The 24,128-nt window shown below is 39.1% G+C and overlaps 1 protein-coding gene across 2 annotated transcripts; it reads right to left on the bottom strand.

Moving 5' to 3' along the window:
• Positions 1–1,301: 1,301 nt before the first annotated feature.
• Positions 1,302–24,062, bottom strand: THAP12 (THAP domain containing 12). 2 transcript variants are annotated; one of them, XM_026518129.4, is made up of 5 exons: positions 23,706–24,060; positions 13,028–13,148; positions 9,575–9,682; positions 5,730–5,766; positions 1,302–4,175 (listed from the first exon to the last, which is right to left on the bottom strand). In XM_026518129.4, the coding sequence occupies exons 1-5, from the start codon at positions 23,792–23,794 to the stop codon at positions 2,242–2,244; spliced, it is 2,289 nt and encodes a 762-aa protein (XP_026373914.2). In that variant the 5' UTR covers positions 23,795–24,060; the 3' UTR covers positions 1,302–2,241. The 2 variants fall into 2 exon arrangements, with proteins under 2 accessions (XP_026373914.2, XP_057172586.1); XM_057316603.1 differs by lacking the exon at positions 9,575–9,682 and having other exon boundaries at positions 23,706–24,062.
• Between the last annotated feature and the right edge of the window lie 66 nt (positions 24,063–24,128).

Here is a 24,128-nt window from a genome sequence, read left to right as displayed (position 1 = left end):
CATACAGATTATAAAAACAAACAATGGGCACCCTAAAAGCATACCCAATGCTAGTTGCAGGACTGTTTTGCATACATCACTATGGTGGACAGCACCCAGGGCTGTATTCGCAGCTCCTCTCATCAAGACGAGGAGTCTGTTTCTTCACCCCTTGAGTCTGGGCCAGCCTTATGACTTGCTTTGACCAAAAGAATGTGGTGAAAGTGATGTTCTGTGGGTTCTCGAGCTCAGGCTTTGAAGCTACTGCCTCTGTCTTCTTGGTCCTGAGACCACTATGCCCTAAGCCCAAGATAAAAGACCACACGGAGAGGCCCAGCTGTTCCGCTCAGCCCCCAGCCAATCTGCCAGCTGAATGCAGAGTACCCACATGACACTGGCAAAAGAACCATTCAACCAAGTCACAAAACAGAATGATAAACTGTTTTTTTAAGCCACGAAGTTTTGGGGTGTTGTTAAGCAGTCATAGGTAATTGATGATAAATTATCTACCCTTCATAGCACAACCCTAGTGTGGTTTTTATAGCTGAGGAAACATAGCCGGGTCAAATAATCTACCAAGGTCACACCACTGTTTGTTTGGTTGGTTTTTTTTTCCAATGCAGTCCTTGAATTTATGACCCTGAGATCAAGGCCTGAGCTGAGATCAAGAGTCCAATGTCTGACTGACTGAGCCCCACCCAGGGGCCCCAAGGTCACACCACTCTTAAGTGTCCTAAGAACTAGAAGCAGGTATTAGAAGGCCAGCTCTGTCTCCTTCATTGTCACCCTGCCACCACGAACCTGATCAGCTCTCTGCACAAGACAGAGGCACCTCTTAGAGCTCTGGCTATAAGATAAACTGTTATCTTTTTCCTAACCCCTGAATGGGTAATGTTGATCTGACACGTCTGCCAGCCTTGCCCCTGACAGGGAAAAGCACTGCCAGTTATCGCTAAGACCTGCACTCTGCAAAAGCACCCCATTCTGTTTTCTGTAACTCAAGTGACACTAACATATCCCAACATAAAATAATTCAAGGACATCTCGGCAATTCTATTAATTCGTTTACATTTTAGCTATTAACAAGTACGCAAGCCCTGAAAATTTGTAACGGGGTCATACAGCACATAAAATTTAAAAACATCAGTTAGACAGACTTTATTATTTAGAAATTTCTTAATTAAAATGTCTTTTCTATACCCCAGATAGTAAACCATATACCACCGCCACCCCCCAAAGACCCATCTTCAATTGTGAAGGTGATAAAAGAAATTTCCCACAAGAACCCATCTCGTCCCCCACCAAAAATAATGTACCTGAACTTTAAACAAAATTCACATTTTATTTAGGTTGAAATAAACTATACAAAATTGATTTTCTTCACCAAAAATAACAGCAATATTTTCTGTATTATTCCTAGATAAACCACAAAACACTCATTTTTGCAGGTTTTCCAGGTTTTGTTTATAAATCAAGACGAGGCAGTAGATATAGTCATGGAAAAAGAGGAAAACAGACAAATCAGCTGTCAGTATCCACGGCCTCTGATCCTGTCTTGACCATGAACAGAGGTGTTCAACATACGCGTGCTAAAGAGCTTGTGAAGATGTAGGCTCAACGAAGGAATGTAAACAGCAACAACCCAATGTGGAACAATGGCAGGCTCTCCCACTCAAACTGTAACTTGTTCCTTTAAGTTCATTTGACAAAGACAGAATCTCTACTGCAATCCTTGCTGGCAAGCTCCCTGTTTCTCTGTCTGGTAACTCCCTTAACTGTCTGTTACAGATTTTTAACATACTAACGCTCCTACTAGTCAAAGGTCACTCTTGAGCTTCATTGTAACATTTTATAAAATGTATTCCTTCCTCCCACACCTCTTCCAAAGCTTTATCTTCTAAGAACTGATAACTCAATACCCGACAATTGGATCCAGTGATAATAAATGTTATGTCTAAAATGACTTAACTAAAACAATTCCCAAGTGCCATTAGCAGAGATTCCATAGAAGTGTAATATGGCACTTTCAATGCTATCTTCTGGAAGAACAGGTATGTCTCCAAAGCATGAGAATTTAAACAGGGGCCATTTAAACAGGCAGATTATCAATGGCTAATGTACCCAATGAGAGGTCGACAGGTCAAGATATTCAGTGATTAAGTGGCCTACATACACCTGACAGCTTTTCTGTAAGATGCTTTCAAATTTCTTACAGGTTTTTCCAAATAGCAAACATAAGAGAAAGCCTACTTCACAAGTCTCTTAGGTGCTTTCAATGGTTTCTGAGTTACCTGTAGGAAGCTCTGACTTAGTTGTGCAGAGTTTGATATATGTGTCCACCATTAAATCCAGATCATGTTTTATATCAAAATTTATGTTAAGCAAAGCCAAGTTACTCGACCTTTGGTCTGTCAAAGTGTTCCTCAGGTACGCTTTGAGACGCTTTCGCCCATTTTCATAGCGTTCATTCTCAACCTTCATCACAGGAAGAATACATAGGACTTTCAGCAATGCATAAACATTAGGAAAAAACTTGATGTCTGGCAGATGCAGGGCTTCATAAATGGTGGATGGAAGCTCTATGTCTTTCCCTCTGTGTTTCCACTTGATTCTCCAGCAATGCAGCTCGGCGGAGAGTGTGTCGGGATTGGGCAAGTCACTTCTGTACATGTCAGCATGGTGCTCCTCGGACGTATTAAATTTGAGCTGTCCCATGACAGAGGGTACAAGAGATAAGCACTTAAGAGCTTTGAGGTGCTGTTCTGAGAATATATCTTTCAGTTCCTGAATAATGTGTTCCACTGTTGGAACACTTAGAGTTTCTTTATAGTAACTCTCAGAGGTGAGCTGAGATTCCAGGTTACCTTGCTGGGCTCGGCGGAATTTCCCAGGGAGTTTCATCTGAATATCAAGTTTAGTCGCCAAATTTGTGGCTTCTTCGAACCAAAATTCATGATAAACTTCAATATTTTCCATCACTTCATTTAGTGAATGCAGCACTGCAGTCAAGCTACTGGCTGCAAAGAAGACGTCAGAGGTTTGCCCTTGGAGATTTTTCCCAAAGGCTCTTGTAAAAGATAGAACATTCTTAAGAACAACAATGGTGACGATGAAATCAAAATCTGTTACTGCACTACAGAGTACAAAAGCTCGACCAGCTATACAGTTATTCCATCTAATATTTGTATCACTATTTATACCATCTAAACACAAAACAAGTGCTTGTAGGAGGTCCACTAAAATTTCAAAAGCATCATGCCTGCCTGTCCACTGAGAATGGCAGATTTCCTTCAGTTCTTTACCCTTTTCCTCATTGTTCTGAAAGAGGACAGAAATTACATTGTCCAGCTCCAAGAGCAGTTGTGGAGATCGATGGAAGAAAGACCAAACTTCCTCAATTGTTCCTAACGCAACAGATACTCCCACAACAGGCACTGACTTTGCCAACCACATATTTAAGGCACAGGAAGAGCAAAGTGTGTAGACAGCTTGGGGATATTTCTCTAAAAGTCTAGAAGCAACAACTTTCATTTTGGAAGAAAATCCACTGGACACAATGTAAGCCTGGCCACGACAGTACTCCATGTTTAACCCCCACTTCTCGGTTATCGTAGTGTGAAATTTCACAGCCAAAATTTCTGCATCAGCTTCGTAAGGCAAGAAGCCCACAAATTCTTCTCTCAGGTTATGAGATTCATCAACGAACCTCACCAACACAGGCAAGTGTTCTTCCCCTGCTATGTCCACTACGTCATCAGTGATGATGGAAAAGAAGTGAGAGTCTCTCACTTCCCTGAGGGTTTCCTCCCGAATGCAGCTCTCACAGATCTCTAGCATCTGTTTCTGCTGTGTTTTCGAGCAGAACAGCGTGTTAACTGCTGTTGTCTCGAAGCGCTTTCTCAGAACCTCTTCGCCAGAATTTATCCGGCACTCCAGCAGTGCTTGAAAGTTATCGGGAGTAAAGAGACCCTCTGGGATTTCATCAGTTTCATGCCCATCCAGAGGTATGTTTTGTTTTCCCATAAGAATCAAAATTTCAAATAAAGATTTTAAGTATTCTTTGTTTTCTTTCTCTTCAAGAGTTAAAGGTAAAATGTCTTCATCTTGTTCTTCACCCCCTTCTTCTGCACTGGGGTTCTGAGCATTGCTGTTGTTTATTTCTTTATGTTTTGGCTCCTGTTCAGAAGTTTCATCAACTGGAAAACAAAGAATTAATTTTATAAACAGGCTCATGAAGAACCATACAAATACAAAATTATATTTTTAATTGGTTAAATATTTAAAATTCACAAACTCATCCATTCAACATTCACAGGGCACCTACTGGACCACAGACTAGGACACAGGTCACAATAAGACACACTCTAGAGGAGGAGACAAAAACCGTAGACAGATATATGTTAATCCTACACGTAAATGTTGTAAGAGAGAAATGATTTCTTATAAACTTAACAAGGAACATCACAGAAAACATATACAGAGCAGTAACAGTCTGTGCCCTCAGAAAAAAGAAAAGGAAGAGAACTAATATTAATGAGGCACTGTATTGGCATTTTATTAGCATTTTATATGTATCACATTACTCCCTCTACAGGCAGGTGCTATCAACCCCATTTGACAAATGAGGAAAGTAAATAATTGCCCAAGGTCACAGATGTGGTTAGAAGGATGGAGGCAAAATTCAAATCCAAGCCTGTTTGGCTCCAAGGTCCAAGGTGATGCAGCTTCTGTGAAATTAAGCTACACTTTTATATGGAAGAGGAGAGTTATACAAGCCAATAAAACATAAAGTATATTCAGGCAATTTTTCAGGCTAATATTAGACTACTAAAAGTATCAGCCTAATCTCTTTGTATTTGGATAGGAAAACTGAGGCTCTGAGGTTAGTGCCCTGCCCACTGTCATACACACAACCTTCCAAGTCCTGGATCCTGTGGTCCCCTCTATGCTCATTTTCTAATTATCACGGGACATTAGAAGCTCCAACAACAAAATAAGTGTCACTGCCCAAATCCGGCACCCTGCTTCAAGCCACTCTACTTCTGTACAGAATATTCATCCCTCCTTTGCCTGATCCCAGGTCTCCTCGTCTACAGAGGGGGGAAAATAATAGTACTTGCCTCAGGACTACTGTGAGAATTAAGTCAATTAAGTAAAGCACTTAGAATAAAGACTCGGCACACAGAACACATAAAGAGTTCTGTTAATAATAATAGAACAGGAGGAGGAGGAGACAGAGAAAGGAGAAAAAATAGCAATCACTGACAAGAACAAAAACAACTTCTAGTCTTCGTTCTTTGGTGACAGAGGTCAGGCATCGGTACCTGCAGGAAGGCTTCTGACTCCCACTCTCTATTAGGATAAGTGTTCCCACAGCATTTAGTCCTTAAAAACGTATCAAGAACTTATTGCGCACCACACATTGGGTGGATGAAGACTGCTCTTGTCCTTCCTGCCGCCTGTCCTTCCCTACCCTGGGACACTCTGTCCGTGCGTCTGCCACTCCTGCCACACCGACAGCACAGCCCTAGTGGCGAGAAGGCAAAGTGTAGGGCACGGTAGCACTCAATCAAGAAACTCAACGAACACTTTAGTCTCACAGACAATTCCAGACCATGGGACGAAGCCTAGCACACGCTTACATCATTCTCACGGTAGGTTTTGGACGTAGAACGTAATTCTTTGTCCTTACCAGGCCAAGGCCTTTTTAAAAGGCCTTCAGAAGTTGAGTCATTAACACTATCACTTACTTTTTTTCTGTTTCAGTGTCCTGATCTCATCTTCACTCTAAATGACAAGAAAAAAGAAAAAAACACCTTTAAAGAAAACTGAACTCCAGCACATCACTGTAGACTCAGAAGTAGAAAGCATATCTTGACTCAAACTTAATTCCTTCAAGAGCATAAATTCCTTATAAGGAAAACATTCTTCAAACATACAGATGACAGAAAAACCAAAGCTATAATTTACTAATGACTCCAAGCTCATAATGAAATACTGGAGGGGAAAGAATACATTGTTTAACTTCCTTTATACTTAAATCATCGCAACTGGGTTACAAGTGTTTGCCGGCTAATAAAAGGCAGAAGTACAGGACGCGCTCCAAGGGGTCACAAATTATGGCCCCTCAACCCAATCCCGGGGGATGCCATGTACGAGAGACTCGCTGGATCCCAGAACCTAACATAAAGGCTATGAAAAATCCCTGGGAAGCGAAGAGGAACACAGTGACAGTATGGAAGAGAAATGGATGCACACAGCATAGAGGGCCAAGTGGCACATATATACAGGGTTAGACCAAGGAAGAACTTCCCAGCTGTGTCCTCTTCTCTCCCTCTAACCCCCCACAATGCTTAAATCACAACCCACCCCGTTACTATTCTGGGGCAGGCAAATGGCAGTACCAATGACAGCTGGAGTTAGCAGGGTACCTGCTAGGCAGCATGAGAACATGATACCGCTAACAAGAAATGTCAGCAGGCTAGTCAATCTGGAACATTCCCTCCTTATCCTGTGAGCTGCAATTGCAAGGATGGCAGATCTGGAAGAGTATGTCTGCAATAAGGTATCTGAGGTTCCCAAGGGGCAGAATACAAGGGAATGATAGCTACAGGGTGGGAAGTGGCTGAGCGCCTCACCCCTGGTACGTATCACTAAGAATGCTGATGTGGAGGACTGTTGTGGAGTGTCAAGCATGCATCTATGAGAAGTCTCAGAAAAACAAATAAATAAATAGAAGGAAAGAAATGAAGAAATAAAAACAGGATTTCTCAGAACTTAAAGATGTCAATCCAGATAATTTAAAAAAACCATCCAGACCCAGTTTAGCAAAATTTAAAATGCCAAACATAAAGAAAAAAAAACAAAAGACCTTGAGGGAGAAAAGCAGATCATCTAAAAAGGAGCAAGAATCAGGCTGACCTCAGACTTCAATAGCAATAACAGATGCAAAAACTAGAAAGAATCAGTATCACATAGACTGTATATATCCTGTACGTATCACTAGTAACACTCCAAATAAAAACTATGATATGGTTTAAAAAAATAAATCCATGCCTGGAAACTAGAAACAAAATAATCCTATGTTAAAGAAAGAGGGGAATTTACAAAACACTCCTGGCTAATCAATGAAAGCACTACATGTCTACAATTGCGGGACACAGCTAAAACACACTTAGACATTTACAGCTTTGGGTATACACAAATATGAGCCAAACATTCAAGAAGCTAGAAGAAGAGCTAAAAAGTAAATCCCTCAAATCAAGAAAAAAAAAAAAAACAATAAAATAGCTCACAACTGCAGCAATCATTGGTAAAACTAACTACTATTTCTTTGCAAGGACTATTAAGATAATCTTAGGTTCAGAAAAAAACAAACATTCCAAAATCCTAGCTGCAGTTCATAAACTGTTGAAAACAAATGAAATACAAGAAGAGAAAACCAATAAATAAATCAAAATGGCAATCAAAATAGTCCCTCACCCACCCCAAGCCCTCTAATGGTTTTATGGCTTAACTTTCAAGAACAGACAGTATATACCTTATACAAGTTTCTCTAGAAAAAGGAGAGCTATCCAACAATTTTATATAAGGCTAACAGAACCTTGATATCCTAACTGCATAAGAGGAGTACACAAAAAGAAAATTAGAGGACAACACTTAAAATTATAAACGCAAACTCCTAAATAAAAGATTAACCAACTAAATCAAACAAATGAAGAGAGATATACTGCAATCAATTAGGGTTCATCACAGGAATGCAAAGATGGTTCAACATTAGAAAATCCATCCATGTTATTCACTGCCTTAAAAAAATCATGAACTTTTTCTACTCAACAGATGCAGTGAAATCTTCTGATAAGTTCAAGAAGTTACGATAAAAATTCTGACTATGAGGACTAAAAGGGAATAAAAGGAATTTCCTTAACTTGACAAAAACTATCTAACGGTAATAACAAATGTCACACTTAATGCAACCAGACAAATGTACCAGCTGTGACATTCCTGGGATTGTTCAACACAGTACTCTTAGGGATCTCGACTAAGCAATAACACACGCAACAGAAAAATTTTAAATTATGAGGATTGGAAGAAGAGGCAAATTTGGAGGATGAACTTGGTGGAATATTAGGATAATAAAAAGGGGTCTTCAAAATTGCTAGAAACAATCTCAACCAGAATACATAATCTATATCAACGATAACCATTGTGTATTTAGGAAGTAATTTAAGGAAGAATGTACATATTGTTCTTTTTAAAGAATTGCAGCAAAAACCCTGAAGTTTTTTCAAATTTTTTACTTTGTGCACTCCTAAAAGTATTTTAAAATTTTTACTCTATTTTAAAGATTTTATTTATTTATCTGAGAGAAAGAGCACGAGCCAAGATTGGGGGGGAGGCGCTGAGGGAGAAACAGACTCACCACTGAGCAGGGAGCCCGACTTGGGGCTCGATCCTGAGATCATGACCTGAGCCAAAGGCAGACGCTTAACCAACTGAACCATCCAGGTGCCCCTAAAAGTATTTTAATAGTGTTTTCAAAGAACTAGTATTTAGTTTTATCAATGACTGCTATTACTTGATAGCTGGTTTTTTCTGTTTATGGATATGACTAATTAATACTGCAAAGATGGTAATTCAAAGCATTCATGATGAAAATCCCCATACAATTTCTATAACCTGACAAAAGAATTCTCAGATTTTCTGGAGGGATAAAGGTCCACAAATAGCTAAGACAATTTTAAAAAAGAAGAGTTAAGAAATCACTGTATTTGAAAGTAAGACATTGACATACAAACACCAAATAGATCAAAGATCTAAATATGAAAGGTAAACACAGAAACAAAAAATGAGGAAAATTAGATAAATGTTGTCTTTAAAAAGCACACAGTAGGTAAAATGAAATGGCATATATTAAATACACTAGCATGGATACCAAAAGGAGTGGAAGTGGGAATGGTAATAGCAGAAGGAGGAAGAAAAATAAAATAAGGGTCTTGCTGGTGGAAACAATGACAGAAAGTCATAGACTGAGGAGTCTCAGTAATTCATTGTTGTTCACCTAATGTCAAGAAAAAAACCAGGTTTCAATCATTAGAACTAAGGGAATCAAAGGAATATAAAAACATGCATAAAAGGACTTTAAAGCTTTTTCTAACCCTGTCAGTACTTAATAGTGATAGAACCATTACCTCTAGGTAAAAGTATCCATGTCTTAACTTTTATACTTTCCCTTTCTTTATCCGTTTGTGCTGAATTCTGGAAATATCCCTCAGGTCCACTTTCCTTACTATAAAAGAAAAGGTAGTGTTGTTGTTGTTTTTTTTTTCTTCCCAGGAAGGGAATGTGCTAGTGGTTTATAACTGACAGCATGTTTTGGCCCAAATCAATAAGTATCAATGGGCTAAATTTGAGAAAGATTTTCCAATTTAAGCGCAAAACTAATCATCTTGTATCCATGCTACTTCAACAACTACAGCATTCGCTTCCCATGCTACCTTTGAAATAGAGAGTAACTTGGGTTCAATTTTAACATGAATGCATCTATACTTGATTTCACAGTATTACAGGGAAAGCCGAAAGCACGCTGACATACCAATTCTTTTATTCGTTTTCTGTGTCTACTATGTGGATTGTTCAAATGACTGGTAAGATCAAATATTGTTGGTATTGCATTATCTCGAAGAACTGTTCTATAAGGACTCTGAAAAAGAAAAATGTGTTAATTCAGAGACAGTCCATAAGAATGTATTACACATAAAGAAAATGCTACAGTAATGACTTCCCCAGGACTCCTTCAACTCCAGCTCTAAAGTGTAAAGACTTGCAGAATGACGATGTCAGTCCAGATTAGCTTGTTATTTCTAACTCTTTGCATTTGCCCTTCTGGCAATCTTACTATTTTAAAAAAGGAATGGAATTGATGGTAGGCATAAAAAATAAAATGTATTTGCATCTTGCATATATACTTCTAATTGATCCTCCCAGTGACTTCATCTGTTCTCCCTTCAATGAGCCCACAAATCTACAGTAGGCACAAAAGCTTCTCAAGCTATCCCTTTGTATGTTCTTAATAATTCTTCCCTTCTTAACCTGCTGTTCACTCCACTTCCACTACTATTACTGAGAAGCATCAAGGTATAGTGAAATAATATTGGGCTAGGTGGGACCCAGGAGACCTAGGATCAAGTCCAAACTACCAGCTACTATGAGATCCTGGCCAAATACTTTCCCTTTTTGGACCTCACTTTCCTCTTCTGCATAAAATTCAAGTATTGAACTAGACCAGTATTTCCCAAAATGAAATTATACACATACTAATGATAATGCTTGTGCACTTTTACATAATCCACTCATTTTTTAAGTTAGCACTGTCTTAGGCAATGCAAACTATAAAATAATGTTTCTGATGAGCTAGTTATATTTTTAAGACATACTGTGAAACTCCTAAAATAAAAATTGACTCATGTGCCACTTGAATTCATTCATAACTGTGATATACATAATCGGACTTTTGCAAACACTGAACTACGTATTTCTAAATTTCTAATTCTAATGTTCTTATCACTGAAGGATGACTATTCTCTATTCTAATCCCTGTTAACCTAACCCAACCTGGCTAGAAGCTGGATGCATACTTAGATGTTGACAGTCTTCAACAGCCAACCCAGAGGTCAGGTAGGGACAAGAAGTTTATTAACAGTAAGAGTAACAGATGAATAACTGCATATATTCCCCTCAGCTAGTCCAAAGAAACAGTGCCTTTAACTTCTTCACATGTCTGCACTGATAAAGATAAACACTCTTCTTTTTAAAAAGCTCACTCGGGAGCAGTGATTGTTTCAAAGCTGACTATAAAGCATGTTCAAAGTATATATCAAACACAAACAACAACTCCTATATTTTTTTCACCCAGGGAAGGAAGGTTAGAAGGATATGAAGAAAAAATATATAACTAAAGGGAACATACTATCTCGGGTTTTATCTAAAGAGTTGTTAAACACATCTGGGAGGAGTTTCTATTCAGATTCAATATTTTCCAGTTCAACCCCATATCTCATGGAAAACACAAAGAAGAAAACTTTTTTTTTTTTAATCTTTTTCTTAATGACACTCAGCTTCTAGTGCTGGACCAATTATCCTGAGTCTACTAGGAAGTTTGAATCAGAGATTGATTAGGGAAACAATCACTGAAGGGAGCAAAAACTGTACTATACCCCAAATATCGCATCTTTCCCGCTTAGCAAACATGTCACACATACACAAACACAGTCAACTCTTTATATCTTACCAATTATTAAATAAGGAGAGGAGGGATAAAACATTCCTAATGTGTTTCTTAAATTCAAATCAAACTAATTTGCTATAAAGATATTACAGACCAAAGAGCAGAACATGAATTAAAAACATGTTACTTTTTATAAATACTGACTTAAAAGTTCACATGCAAAAAAGAGCTATATTCGATTTATGTGCATGACAGTTTTTCAAGATTTAATCTTTAACTGCTGAACTAAGGTTTGAGCATAAAGCAGTGTTCTCACTCTCGCATCAAAGATAATTATTTGGCTTTGGTTGAAGTAGCCATGAATGTTTACTGATGAAACCTTCAACGCCAAACTAATGAAGTCAAAACTCTCAAACATTTGGATATACGTATCGTATAAGCCAGTTTTTAATAGCAGTATCTTCTTCTACATGTGTAGAAAGAACATCTTCTCGTATTTGCATTAACTTATTCAAGACGGAAGAATCATGTGAAAATTTAAAAAGCAAAAACAGCTCATCTTTCTGTCCTGTGCTCTGACTAAACAAGAATATGAGTGAACTATAATTTTACATTTCTCACATTAATCTTACTGGAATTGTCTAATAAAGAGACCATATTTATTTCTAAAATAAAAATGTATATGGCTTGTATATTTAAAATAATAATTTGGGATATTTTTACTTAATGTCAAGAACATAAAAGTAGTTTGCCTTTTAAACATAAGAAATACCTTATTTTGGTTGATCATTTTACCCTCTTAACAAAGCAAGGCAAAAATATCCCTCAAATATTTGTGATTAAACTGTTGAACCGGAATTGGCTCACCTCCCAATGACTTCACAAGTATCTGCTTCAATTAATTTTGAGAAATAAAATAACCCAATCATTCTTTAGTTTTCTGATGCCTCTGCAAAATGTATCTGAAAAAAATATCAAAATAAATTGCTGCATAACAATATATAGTGTATCTTCAAATCAAGTTTATGTCTATCCCAATATCTGAGATGATACATCAGTTATACCTAAACAAGAATATATTATTTAACAAAACTGTCTTCCTAACGAGTTTTTAAAGTGTTTCAAGTCTGTTTCATTTCAATCAAATCTGCCCTATTTGTGTCTCTTTTAAGTCACAGCAACAACAGAATCACAGAGGGTTAAAAATCTTAAGATCTCAGGAATTATGTGGTTTAATCTCCTTATTAGAATTTGGGGCCCAGAAAGGGAAAGTGACATGGCCAAATTTACATAGTTAACAGTAGTAAAGGTGAGACATCCACGTCTTGATATGAAATTGAAAATTACTGATGGAAAATTTTTTTCATATTAAATGTAAGATTTGCTTCTTGTTGTAACTTGCACATAAACATTAAGGGTTGGTTCTAATAGTACATATGAAAATATGAAAATAAAGAGCTCCATTTCTCAATGAAGATTTCACTCATAAAAAAAGCTCTGGAGAAGCTACTCCACATAACACAAACTCTACCTTAAACAAACACTTTAATAATCATCCAAAATTTTCTGAAGGCTGCGTTAAGAACTGTAAAAGTGGCAACCTCTGGTGAACAGGAATGGGGCATCAGAAACAGGGGGGCTTAAAAAAATCCCAGGTTTTTAAGAACAAAACAGATACTATGCAGCTCCGAATTTGTCTTCAACTTTAAAGAAAGGGGTGGGGTGCAAGGATACACTCCAACATTAATAAAGATTTATATTTCCAACGAGGTACTGAGTGAGAGAGAGAAAGCAAACAACTCAAGCACTTCTATTACTTACAGTTCTGCAGATCATAGAGGTCTCAAAGTGTTTGGCACATAATCGGTAATGTTTATTTAGTTGATCAGGTGTTTTATCTTCTAAGTCTGCTCTCCTACAATTCTCCACCCACTTCTGGCATCTATAAATAAAGCCAAAATACAATTATGAAATATGAGCTCAACATTTATATTTCAGCATTCAGCTATAAGGCAAATACATATTATAGACAACGGATTCCTGCTCTCCTCTCCCTGCAGAACATAATTCGGAGAAGTTCAATGATAACAAAATGAGGGCTAGAATAAACCTGAGAAATCATTTAGTACATTCAGTTATAGACAAGGTTAAGTAACTTGCCCAGAGTCATGCACAAAATCACCTGTACAACTAGAACATCCATCTGAGTCTTTCAATTCCCAGGACCTCCTAGCACCACAGAGGACTCACTTAACAGTAGTTCAAGCAAAAAGTCGCACAACCATGAGACCCACTGCATAACATTCCCCTCAGAATTTCAACTTAAAACAAGGATGTGAAACAACACTATCATTGCCAAAAATCAGTAAACAGATGTTCTATAAATCATTAGAGTTTCTTGCAGAAGCATGATGCGCGTGTTCACCTGCCTTATTACGAACACGATTTATTGTCTACAGTATGTACAGACTAGATTACAAGCACTATGACTGAGGCGTTGTACCCATACCATCTAGTACACAGGTGTTGAAGACAGTGAAGAAGACAAAGTCCATGCCCTTTTGGTGTTTACAACTCAGCAGAAAAACAAATAATAATAATGACAACACCGATGATGATGTGTACTAAGTACTTATTATGAGCCAGACACTGTTCTAAGTCCTTTACAAAAGGGGTATATTATCCCCCGTATGAAGACGAAGAAGTGAAGGCACAGAAATGTTAAGTAATTTGCTAAAGCTTACAGCTAGATCTTTCTTTCCTTCATTCCTCAAGTTTCTAGGAATAAAAATGCTGTCACAGTCACAAATTTGAAAACGTAATTCATTTTATAATTGCATCATACTATACTATGTCTTAATATTACAGTTCACCCCTCCACGCACACACACTCTGACGCTTCATTTCCTCCACTCTCAATATGCAAAACCATGGTGAAATGCTGATTATCTAACTGAAACTAAAACCACACCTAAATTGTACAGCATTTCATTCAAATGAGGAGTATTACTGCACAGTAATGATACCTAAGATGTCCATATTTTAATATTTTTACACAGTTGTGCAATATGATTTCATAAACATTTCATGTTTCGACATCCAGATATTTAGTACAGAAACTGTCTTACTAAAAAATAATTTGCCATACTGCTACAGCTGTTTGTTTTTTAATTGTTAGATCTCTGAAGACCTTCCATACAGAATACTACTGTCTGTATTACCTCTGTTCTAAGTTGAAACAGCTTTCTGATACTACAAGCATTCAGATTCGATCAAGAATAGATGGGGCAGATAGCCCAAATAACTACATCTATGTCTGCCATATCAATATCTAGAAGTAAATCTAGAGAAAGATGTGCAAGACCCTCTAATGGAAAAAAGATTTTAAATAACTTTAATGAATGGAGGGATATACAAGTTCATGGACTGGTACACTGAATTCTAAAGATAACAATTCTCAAATTGATTTACTGATTCATATAATCCAAATCCCAAGATGTTCTTTTGTGCATGTCTCTTTGTGTGTATGTGTGAAAGAGAGACAGAGAAAGGGAGAAATGACAAGATAATTCTAAAACTTTTTATATAGAAATTCAAAGGACCAAGAATAGTCAAAATAATCTTGAGAAAAAAGCTGAAAGACGTACACTATCAGATATTAATATTTATTACAAAAGCTTAGTAAGACAGTGTGGTACTGGCACAAGGATAAAACAATGAAACAAAACGGAGAGCTATGGACACGTAAGACAAAGGTAGCAATGCACAGAAGTGAAGACAAAAGTCTTTTTCAATACACAGTGCTGAGCCAATTCGATGGCCTTATGAAAAAAATTAATCTTGACTCCTACTTTCACACCATGTGCACAAAAATAAATACCAACTGCACTGCAGATCTAAATATGGAAGGTAAAACAATAAGCCTCTAAAAGATAACACAGGAGACTATCTCCATTACCTTGGCATAGACAAAGATATTTTAAAGAAGGCAAAAGAAAGCACAAACTCTAGAGCAAAAGATGAATTAATCTGGCTACTCTGAAGTTAATAACTTTTCTTCATTAAAAGAACCTACTGAAGAGTGAAGTGGCGACCTATAAAACGGAAGAAGGTATCTGCAATACATATATCCAACAACAGACTCCAAAATATGTATTTAGAACTCCCACAAATAAATCAGACAACACAATGTAAAAATGGGCCAGAGACCTGAACAAGCAACTTAAAATAAAAAGGTTATCCAGATGGCCGATACACATGAAAAAAACGTTCATGGAAAAAAAAAAGGGCTCAATCTCATTAGTCATCAGGGATGTACCAATTAAAACCATAGTAAAATATTACTATATACCTTCAAGAATGACTACAATGTAAAAGAGATAATATCAAATGCTGATGAGAAAGTGGCACTGTTTGGCAATGGGAATGAGTGAACCAGCTAGATCCCACAAACATAATGCTGAGTAAAATAAGCCAGGAGTACATCTATGATTCCTTTTATGTGAAGTTCAGGAATAGGCAAAACTTGAGGCACCCATCTGGCTTACCTGGGAAAGCATGCAACTCTTGATTTCACGGTTATGAGTTCGAGCCCTATGTTGGGTGTAGAGATTACTTAAATAAATAAACTTAAAAAAAAATCAGATGCCATAAAAAAAAATAAGGAAACTCATCTATGGTGATTATGCAGGAAAAAAGTTAATATAGGAGGCCTGAGATTGCTATCCCTAGAAAGGCCTGCTTATAAGGATGGCCTTTTGGCTGCTGCCTGGAAGAAACTTGGTTGACAAACAGTTCCCTATGTTGACATAAAACTTTCCCTAACTGGGGGCGCCTGGGGGGCACAGCGGTTAAGCGTCTGCCTTTGGCTCAGGGCATGATCCTGGCGTTATGGGATCGAGCCCCACATCAGGCTCTTCTGCTTTGAGCCTGCTTCTTCCTCTCCCACTCCCCCTGCTTGTGTTCCCTCTCTCGCTGGCTGTCTCTCTCTCTGTCGAATAAATAAATAAAATCTTAAAAAAAAAAAACAACTTTCCCTAACTGATAAGGTTGTTCATTGTACTTAGACTGTGCAAACAACATGATTTATTTTTTTAACAATATGATTTATAGTGAACATCTGCCTTTCTTCTGGGAGTCTAGAATTTTCACATACGTTTGGTGGAGAGTGTCTATGTGACTACATCACAATAAAAACTTTGGGCACTGGATCTCTACTGGGCTTCTCTGGGTAGAAACATGTTTTATATCTCAAACACTACCTGGGTATTCATTTTATAAAAATTCATCAAGTTCTAGACTTCTAATTTTACACTCTTGTCTATGTATGTCATATATCAATAAAAGATTCCCTCACTCTCTCCCTTATTCTCAATAACCAACTAATCTAATTGTATCAAGTAGGACAGTGGCTCTCACTAGGGATAGTGGCATAATGACCGAGAGAGCCTCAGGGGAGAGGGAGTTTGAGATATTAGTAATATTCTTTTTTTTTTTTTAATCTGGGCAAAAGTTTCAGGAACAGGTCACCCTGAAAATCCAACATGCCATACAACACTTAAGATTTGTGATCGCCTGTGTATATACATTTTATATCAATAAAGTTAAAAAAGTTACATATGACTACAAGCTTTTTACATACTTACATGTGTGTACATGTATATGTGTATGTATACATATGTATATATACTTAAATGCTTTTAAGGATATACATAATTATCTCTCAAATTGACCACTGCCTCCCCTTTCCTAGCTCACCCTGTGGTTGTTCTGGGCCCTGTACTCCAGACTCTGTAGCCTTTTCCCTTAGCAGAGTGAAATGATTCTCTGAATCCATTCCACTTCCAAACTGGTCCTTTGCCTTTCCCTAACCCCTTCTCCACACTGCAGAGAAAATGTTTTTGTTTTTTGTTTTTTAAGATTTTATTTATCTATTTGAGAGAAAGCGAGTGTGCATAAGAGAGCACAAGTGGGGGGAGAGGGCGAAGCAGACTCCCTGCTAAGCAGGGAGCCCAATATGGAGCTCACAGGGCTCAATCCCAGGACCCTGGGATCAATGACCTGAGCCAAAGGCAGACACTTAAAAGACTGAGTCACCCAGGTGCCCCTCAAATGTCATTTTTTTTTTTAAAGATTTTATTTATTTATTTGACAGAGAGAGAGGCAGCCAGCGAGAGAAGGAACACAAACAGGGGGAGTGGGAGAGGAAGAAGCAGGCTTCCAGGGGAGGAGCCTGATGTGGGACTCGATCCCAGGACTTTGGGATCACGCCCTGAGCTGAAGGCAGACGCTTAACGACTGAGCCACCCAGGTGCCCCCAAATGTCACTTCTTGAAGGAAACTTTTCCTGATTCAGATGTGTATATATGTGTGTATGACTATGTATACACACACATATAGGAAAGACTCCCCTTCCTCTCTGTATCTGGTCTCTCAACATCCTTTATTTATCCTACTTTATTATTACCATCAGTATAAACATGCCCTAGTATCTCCCATCTAAAAAATTTCATTAACCTGGATCCTCTGCATAGCAAAACTAGAGCCCATTTTCACCATCTCCACTTGATCTCACATTCTTTCCTCAATTAATTCCGAGGAGACTTCTGCTTTATCTCTTTTCCGCTGAAACTGCTCAGATTATAAATGATTTCCTTTTTTTTTTTTTTTTTAAGATTTTATTTATTCATTGGACAGAGAGAGACACAGCCAGCGAGAGAGGGAACACAAGCAGGGCGGGTGGGAGAGGAAGAAGCAGGCTCCCAGCAGAGCAGGAAGCCCAATGCGGGGCTCGATCCCAGAACCCTGGGATCATGCCCTGGGCCGAAGGCAGATGCTTAACGACTGAGCCACCCATGCGCCCCAAGATTATGAATGATTTCAATCCTGCCAAATCCAATGGTCACTTTCAATCCTCATTTTAATCACCCTTTCAATACTATTCAGCCTTTTTGTTTATTTTTCCCTTTGATGGTCTCCTACTTGCAGCATATCCAAAAACATATTTCAAGGAACACTAGTCAACTGTTCCATTAAAATAAAAAAAGTTTCATGGTCAAATAAGTTTGGGTAATATTACATATTTTATCCTATTTCTTGGGGTTTTAGATATTTCTGTGGGACTCTGAACACATTAGTTAATTTCTCTGTGCCTGCTTTGGTCATCTGAAACCAGGGACTATCTCAAAACCTATTGTGAGGGTTAAATGAAATAATCTACATAAAGCACATAGAACACTGCCTGGCACATAGAACATGAGTATTCTGTAAGAAGTATTATTATTACAGCTCACAGCACTGGCTGGAAAATTACATGAGATATGAAAGCACTTTAAGATCATATTTTATAGACGTGACTCTCAAACTTCACAGTCTTTTTACACTCTTATTGAGGACCCAAGAGCTTTTGTTTATCAATATTTATCTTTATGGAAATTAAAACCAAATACACTTAAAAATATTTATTAATTCATTAAAACCTGCAATCCCATTATGTTAATATACATAATATTTTAACGAAAAATAACTGCATTTTCCAAAACAAACAAAAAACATCTAGCGAAAAGAATGGTACTGTTTTCCATCTTTGCAAATCTCTTTAATGCTAGATTCTCACCTATGCTTTTGTATTTAATCTGCTGCCATGCGTGGTTTTGGTTCAAGCACATGAAGAAAATCTAGCCTCACACTGCTACGCAGTTAAAAAACGTAATTAAAATATTCCTCCCTTACCCACATTACTGTGGGTATTCTTTAATACTACACAAAAACTCCACAAGCGGTGGTTTCTTAAAGATGAGCTGTGATGTGGAATCTGAAACCAGACCAATGGGCTTTTCACTCTATTACACTTAAATCTGTTGGGAGTATCTTATACTTTGAACAGGGCTTTTATCCGTGCATGTCTTTGTAAAATTATGAATTGGTCAATTTGGAAAATATCAGTTCAGTCAGTTATGCAAACCACCATTATACAATTTATTTAAAAAGTCACGTTTATCAATATCACCACCAATCTCAACAGAAAAGTCTTAGAGAGTTGTTAAGCTTGAAGTGGTGCATATAAATTTTCCAAAATTCTAATTTTTGTTTGAATGTCAATTGTTTCCCTTGAAGCAGCAGGTTTTCATTCATTTTTGAGAAAATGTCTACCAAACACCAGCATCTATATAATCACACTTAGAAAATTTTAGAAAATATAACAGATGACTTATCAGAGCAATGATGTTACCACATTATGGAGTTCCTCAGAAACTCCAGTGCACACTGCTGAAAGAATGAGAATGAAAAAGGCAAATAATGTCAGTGTTATTATGAAACAGTTTTTACCTTGTGGACTCCTTGAAAGGGTTTTGGGGGACCTTCGTGAGAGTCCAAAAAACCACCGTTGTACATTTTACAAGGCAGAGCACATCAACTCTCAATTAACTTTGATTAAATTGCCAAAAGAACCCTGGAAGACCTCACACCTTAGGGGTGAGTTAGAACTAACTGCCTGAGAAGGAGGAAGAGGGCTTCAATTACCCAACTCACTCTAATAGGAGCAATTCATTAGCTCTACTTGTACCCTCACCTCACCTGGGGATGAGCTCCACTATGAGCTGCCCCCAGGTTCCTGCCAAGCCTTGGCATTAGTCAAGCCATCCTGGGGTGATCCAGACTTAGGCAGGTTTTCTTTTCTTTTAACTTTAATTTTAGGTAATCTATGACCTCCTTACCACTGCCCTAAAGTGACTTCATTCAATTATTTTATAGCTTAAAAAAAAAAAAAGGAAAGAATAAGCAATGGGGATAAAAAGCACAGCGTAGGAAATAGAGTCAATGGTATTGTTAACAGCACTATATGGTGACAGATAGTAGCTACCCTTGTGGTGAACATGGCATAATGTATAGACTTATTGAATCACTACGTTGTGCACTTGAAACTAATGCTGAACATTGTCAACTACACTTCAATTAAAAAAAAAACCAAAATTAAGATAAAATATAAAAAGCACACCAATGTCACTTTTTCTGAACCAATAAAAGGTACTATATTTTGAAATTCTGCACTGTGCCCTCTACTACACTTTTGAATTTTAAATTACTTCAAATAGTTGTTTACAAAAGCGTCCATGAAATTTATAAATATAACAAAAAGGAAATGTGCTATTTAATAGCATTAAATATCCTATCTTTATTTTTAGTTAACAATATTAGTTACCTTTCCAAGGATAGGTTGGCAATGTCACCTTTTATCAATCTTTCCTACAACTCATTTACCAAAAAAAGAAAAACACTAATTATAATTAATAACCCTAAAAATATTGTTATTAATTCAATACACCCTGCTGAAAACTACTTCTTTATTGTAATTAATTCTGAGCATGGTAAAGAAGAAACTGTCAAATACGGAAGAATTTGAAATCCTTAGTAGGAGGAGATTTGGTTTGGATAAAAAGTTAGGATCTTGAAGATATTAACTAAAATAAACAAGATATAAAGGACAATTGTATGATTCCATTTACGTGAAGTACACGGATCACACAAGTTCATGGAGACTGAAAGCGGGTGGGGCAGGGAACAGGGGAGGGAAGGGGTTACTGCTTAATGGTTAGTTTTTGCTTGGGGTAATGAAAAAGCTTTTGAAATGGGTAGTGGTGATGGCTGCACAACACTGTGAATGTAATTAATTCCACTGAATTATACACTTAAAAATGGTTAAAATGGCAAATTTTATGTTATATATTTTATCAAAATGTTTAAAAATTAATAATGTAAAATATACATCAATACCATATAATGTATATTAAAGCACTTAATACACATTTTAAATGGGTGAATTTTATGGTATGTGAATTATACCTCAATAAAAATGTTTAAAAGAAAAGAGTTAAGAAAAACTCATAATTTGGTCTTGAAATAGTCAAAGGACTCTGACATGGAAAATGGCACAGATTTGCTCAGTGTGACTGTAGGAATATAACTAGGACCCCCAAAGCATAAATTATAGGGAGGCATATTCCCACTCAATACAAGGAAGAAACAACAGCCAAAGCTGTCCAAAATCTTGAAGTGTCCCTTCACAAAGCAGAGGACAGTCATTGGAGGTGTTTTAGCAAAGGCCCACCTGTCCGGAATCCACAGGGCCCCTAAAGGGTCCATAAATACCTTGAGAGTGGAATGCAAAATTGTGTCTCTGTCTTTTCTCAAGTAAGATCCTTATGTTAGATTCTCAAACAGGACAGACTGCACTAGATCTAAAAATGCCTTCCAAATTTGAGACTGTACACCCCTACAGGTCATAATCCCTCCCCTCTAAGGAGTGTAATGAAAAGAGCATTCGCTATAGTATACGGACACATGTGACCTGTGGTCCAGAATCAACTAATATCGCCCTTATTATGCAAGTGAAATATACTCTCAAGATTGCCCTTGGGCTAAAATAGGAAGATAATGCTTAATGGGATAAGGCCCAGTCACATTCAGATGTTCCCCTTCTCTGCTCCCACAGAACCCAAAGGCTATTCTCCACTCTTCGAGCTAGTTCATCCTTACCTCCCGGAACTTCAAACACCAGGAATGCCCCAGGCCTCAATCCTCAGACTTACTCTGCTTTACTTACCCCAGAGCATGACTTTAAATACCCTCTATAAACTGAGAACACCCACATTTACAATCTCTAGTCTAAAAGTCTCTAAATTCCAGACTATCTCTTTATGGTTTTAGCTCTAAAATATTTAGATTACTGATCTAAATATGGGCCATTTTGAGTTCATTTCTGGATATTCCTGAACATTTATTAAGCTCCTCAAACTCCACATGTCCCAAACCAAACTTTTAATATGTACCCACCAAACCTGCTCCTCCCAGTCTTCCATAGCTCAGTGAATACTCAGTTTAAAAAAATCTTAAGAGTTATTCTTGACTTCCCTTTTTCTCTTACAACCTACATGTAAACCATTAACAAATCCTGTGGGCTTCACCTTCAAAACATGTCTCAAATTCAACAGTTTACCACCTCCTCCTCTACTAACCTGGATTACTGCTATTACCTTTAACTGGTCTTCCCTACAATCTAACAAGCCAGTGATCCTGTTGAAAGTATAGTCTCTCTGCTCTAAACCCTTGGATGACTTCCTGTCTCTCTCAGAATAAAGGCCATAGTGCTTTACATGGCCCACAATGTCCTACACAATTTGCCCCTACCATACAAACACACAGACTCTTCTGGTCTCATTTTTTCCTCTCCCTCCTTCCTTAATCTAGTCTACTGTCCATGGACTTCTGGCTGTCCCTGTATCATGCATGCCCTGACTTTGCATTTACTGTTTCCACAGAAGGAATGCTCTTCCTCTAGATATCTCCGTGGTTGGCCCGCTCACCTACTTCTGGTCTCTGCTCAAATTCATCTTCTCAGTGAGGCCTTCTCTGATCACCCTATTTAAAACAGCAATTGTGCCTCCCCTGCTACTCCTTATTCTACCCCCCAACATTTGCCTTTTCTCCATAATATTTAGCACCACAGGACATACTACATACACATATTTGTCTGTTTTCCTCCACTAGAATGTAAACTTCTAGGGAGCTGGGGCTTTGATTTATCTGTACACTCCCAGCGCTCAGAGCAAGGCCTAGCACACAGGAGGCCTTCAGTAAATGTCTGTGGAATAAACAGGATGCTATATTATAATCGCCCTCTGTATCTGTCTCCTTAACAGACTGTGAGCTCTCTGCAGGCAGCAACACGGTCTCACTCACATCTGAATTTCCAGCACCTAACACTAGTGCTCAGGACACAGTGTTGGTTTGAAATAAACGAATCAACAAGAGAGGCCAAGGAAAATTCTTCAGACTTTCACAGTCCCTACTGTCACTCTTTAAATAGAAGTCAGAGCGCGCGGGTTACCTCAAGGAAGAGATTTCAATACCAATTCCCACGCCCACAGGTGTAATCCCCCCACCCACCCTCCGTTATCCCCACAATAACCAAGTGAGACAATGAGTAACGGTCAGAGCCTGAATTTGAACCATGAAAAAATCCGGGGGAGGAAGTAATTGTGACTGGACGAGATCAAAGAAGATGACCGGACTCCAAAAAGAAACACTGCCCCGGGGGTGATGGTAAGGAGAGGGAAGGGCTCTGCTGACCCCAACCACAGAATCCCAAGTCCCTCCTTTGACAGCTGAGAAAACTAAAGCCTAGAGGGGAAAGCGACCTGCCCGAGGTCACCCACAAAGCTAACCAGGCCGAGGACCCAGCTCATGCCGCCTGCGCGCCGCCCTGGTTGCCTCTTGCTTCGGGTGGTGCCCGTCGCGCCGGGCCCCCGCTGGCGCACGTGCTCCGAGCTCCCCGGGCGCCCACCGGCCCGCTGCTCAAGGCCCGTTCCCCACCTGCGTCCGAGGCTGGGGTCGACGACCGTGGCCCACTCCCCACGCAGCCCCGGAGCCCGCGGTTGGCAGCGCAGAGCGCGCACCGCGGAGGTGGGCCCGGGCTGCCGGCTCCGCGCCCGCCGCTTACCTGGCCGGATCCCGCGGGAACCTGAAGAAGGCCAGGTCTGACTGCGTGCTCTTCCTTGTGCAGTTGGGGGCAGCGCAGAAGTTCGGCATCGTCGCCCACCCGCCGGCCGGCCCAGCCCTCCCCTCCCCGCCTCCTCAGGGCAGCCCGCCCGCCCGTCGGGGCCGGGGAGGGGAGCCAGGCCGGCCGGCCGGCTCGGCAAGGCCGGCGCGCCGGGGGGAGGGGCGGCGGGCGAGAAGCCGCGAGGGGCAGGAGGGGCGCCGCGGTCCGAGGCCGGGCTGGGGACGCGGCTCCACAGTGCTGTGAGCGGCCGGGAGGATTTACCGCCGCCGCCGCCGCTGCCGCTGGTGCACCTCCCGCCCGCCCGGGACGCTGCCGCCTCCTTCCCACAATGCACCCTGGCGCCCGGGGGTGCCCTCTCTTCCC

The sequence above is a fragment of the Ursus arctos genome, unplaced genomic scaffold (genome assembly GCF_023065955.2).
Source record: "Ursus arctos isolate Adak ecotype North America unplaced genomic scaffold, UrsArc2.0 scaffold_22, whole genome shotgun sequence".
Classification (NCBI taxonomy): Eukaryota; Metazoa; Chordata; class Mammalia; order Carnivora; family Ursidae; genus Ursus; species Ursus arctos.
Note: the sequence above shows the minus strand (reverse complement) of the source record. Positions and strands in the feature narration are given on the sequence as shown.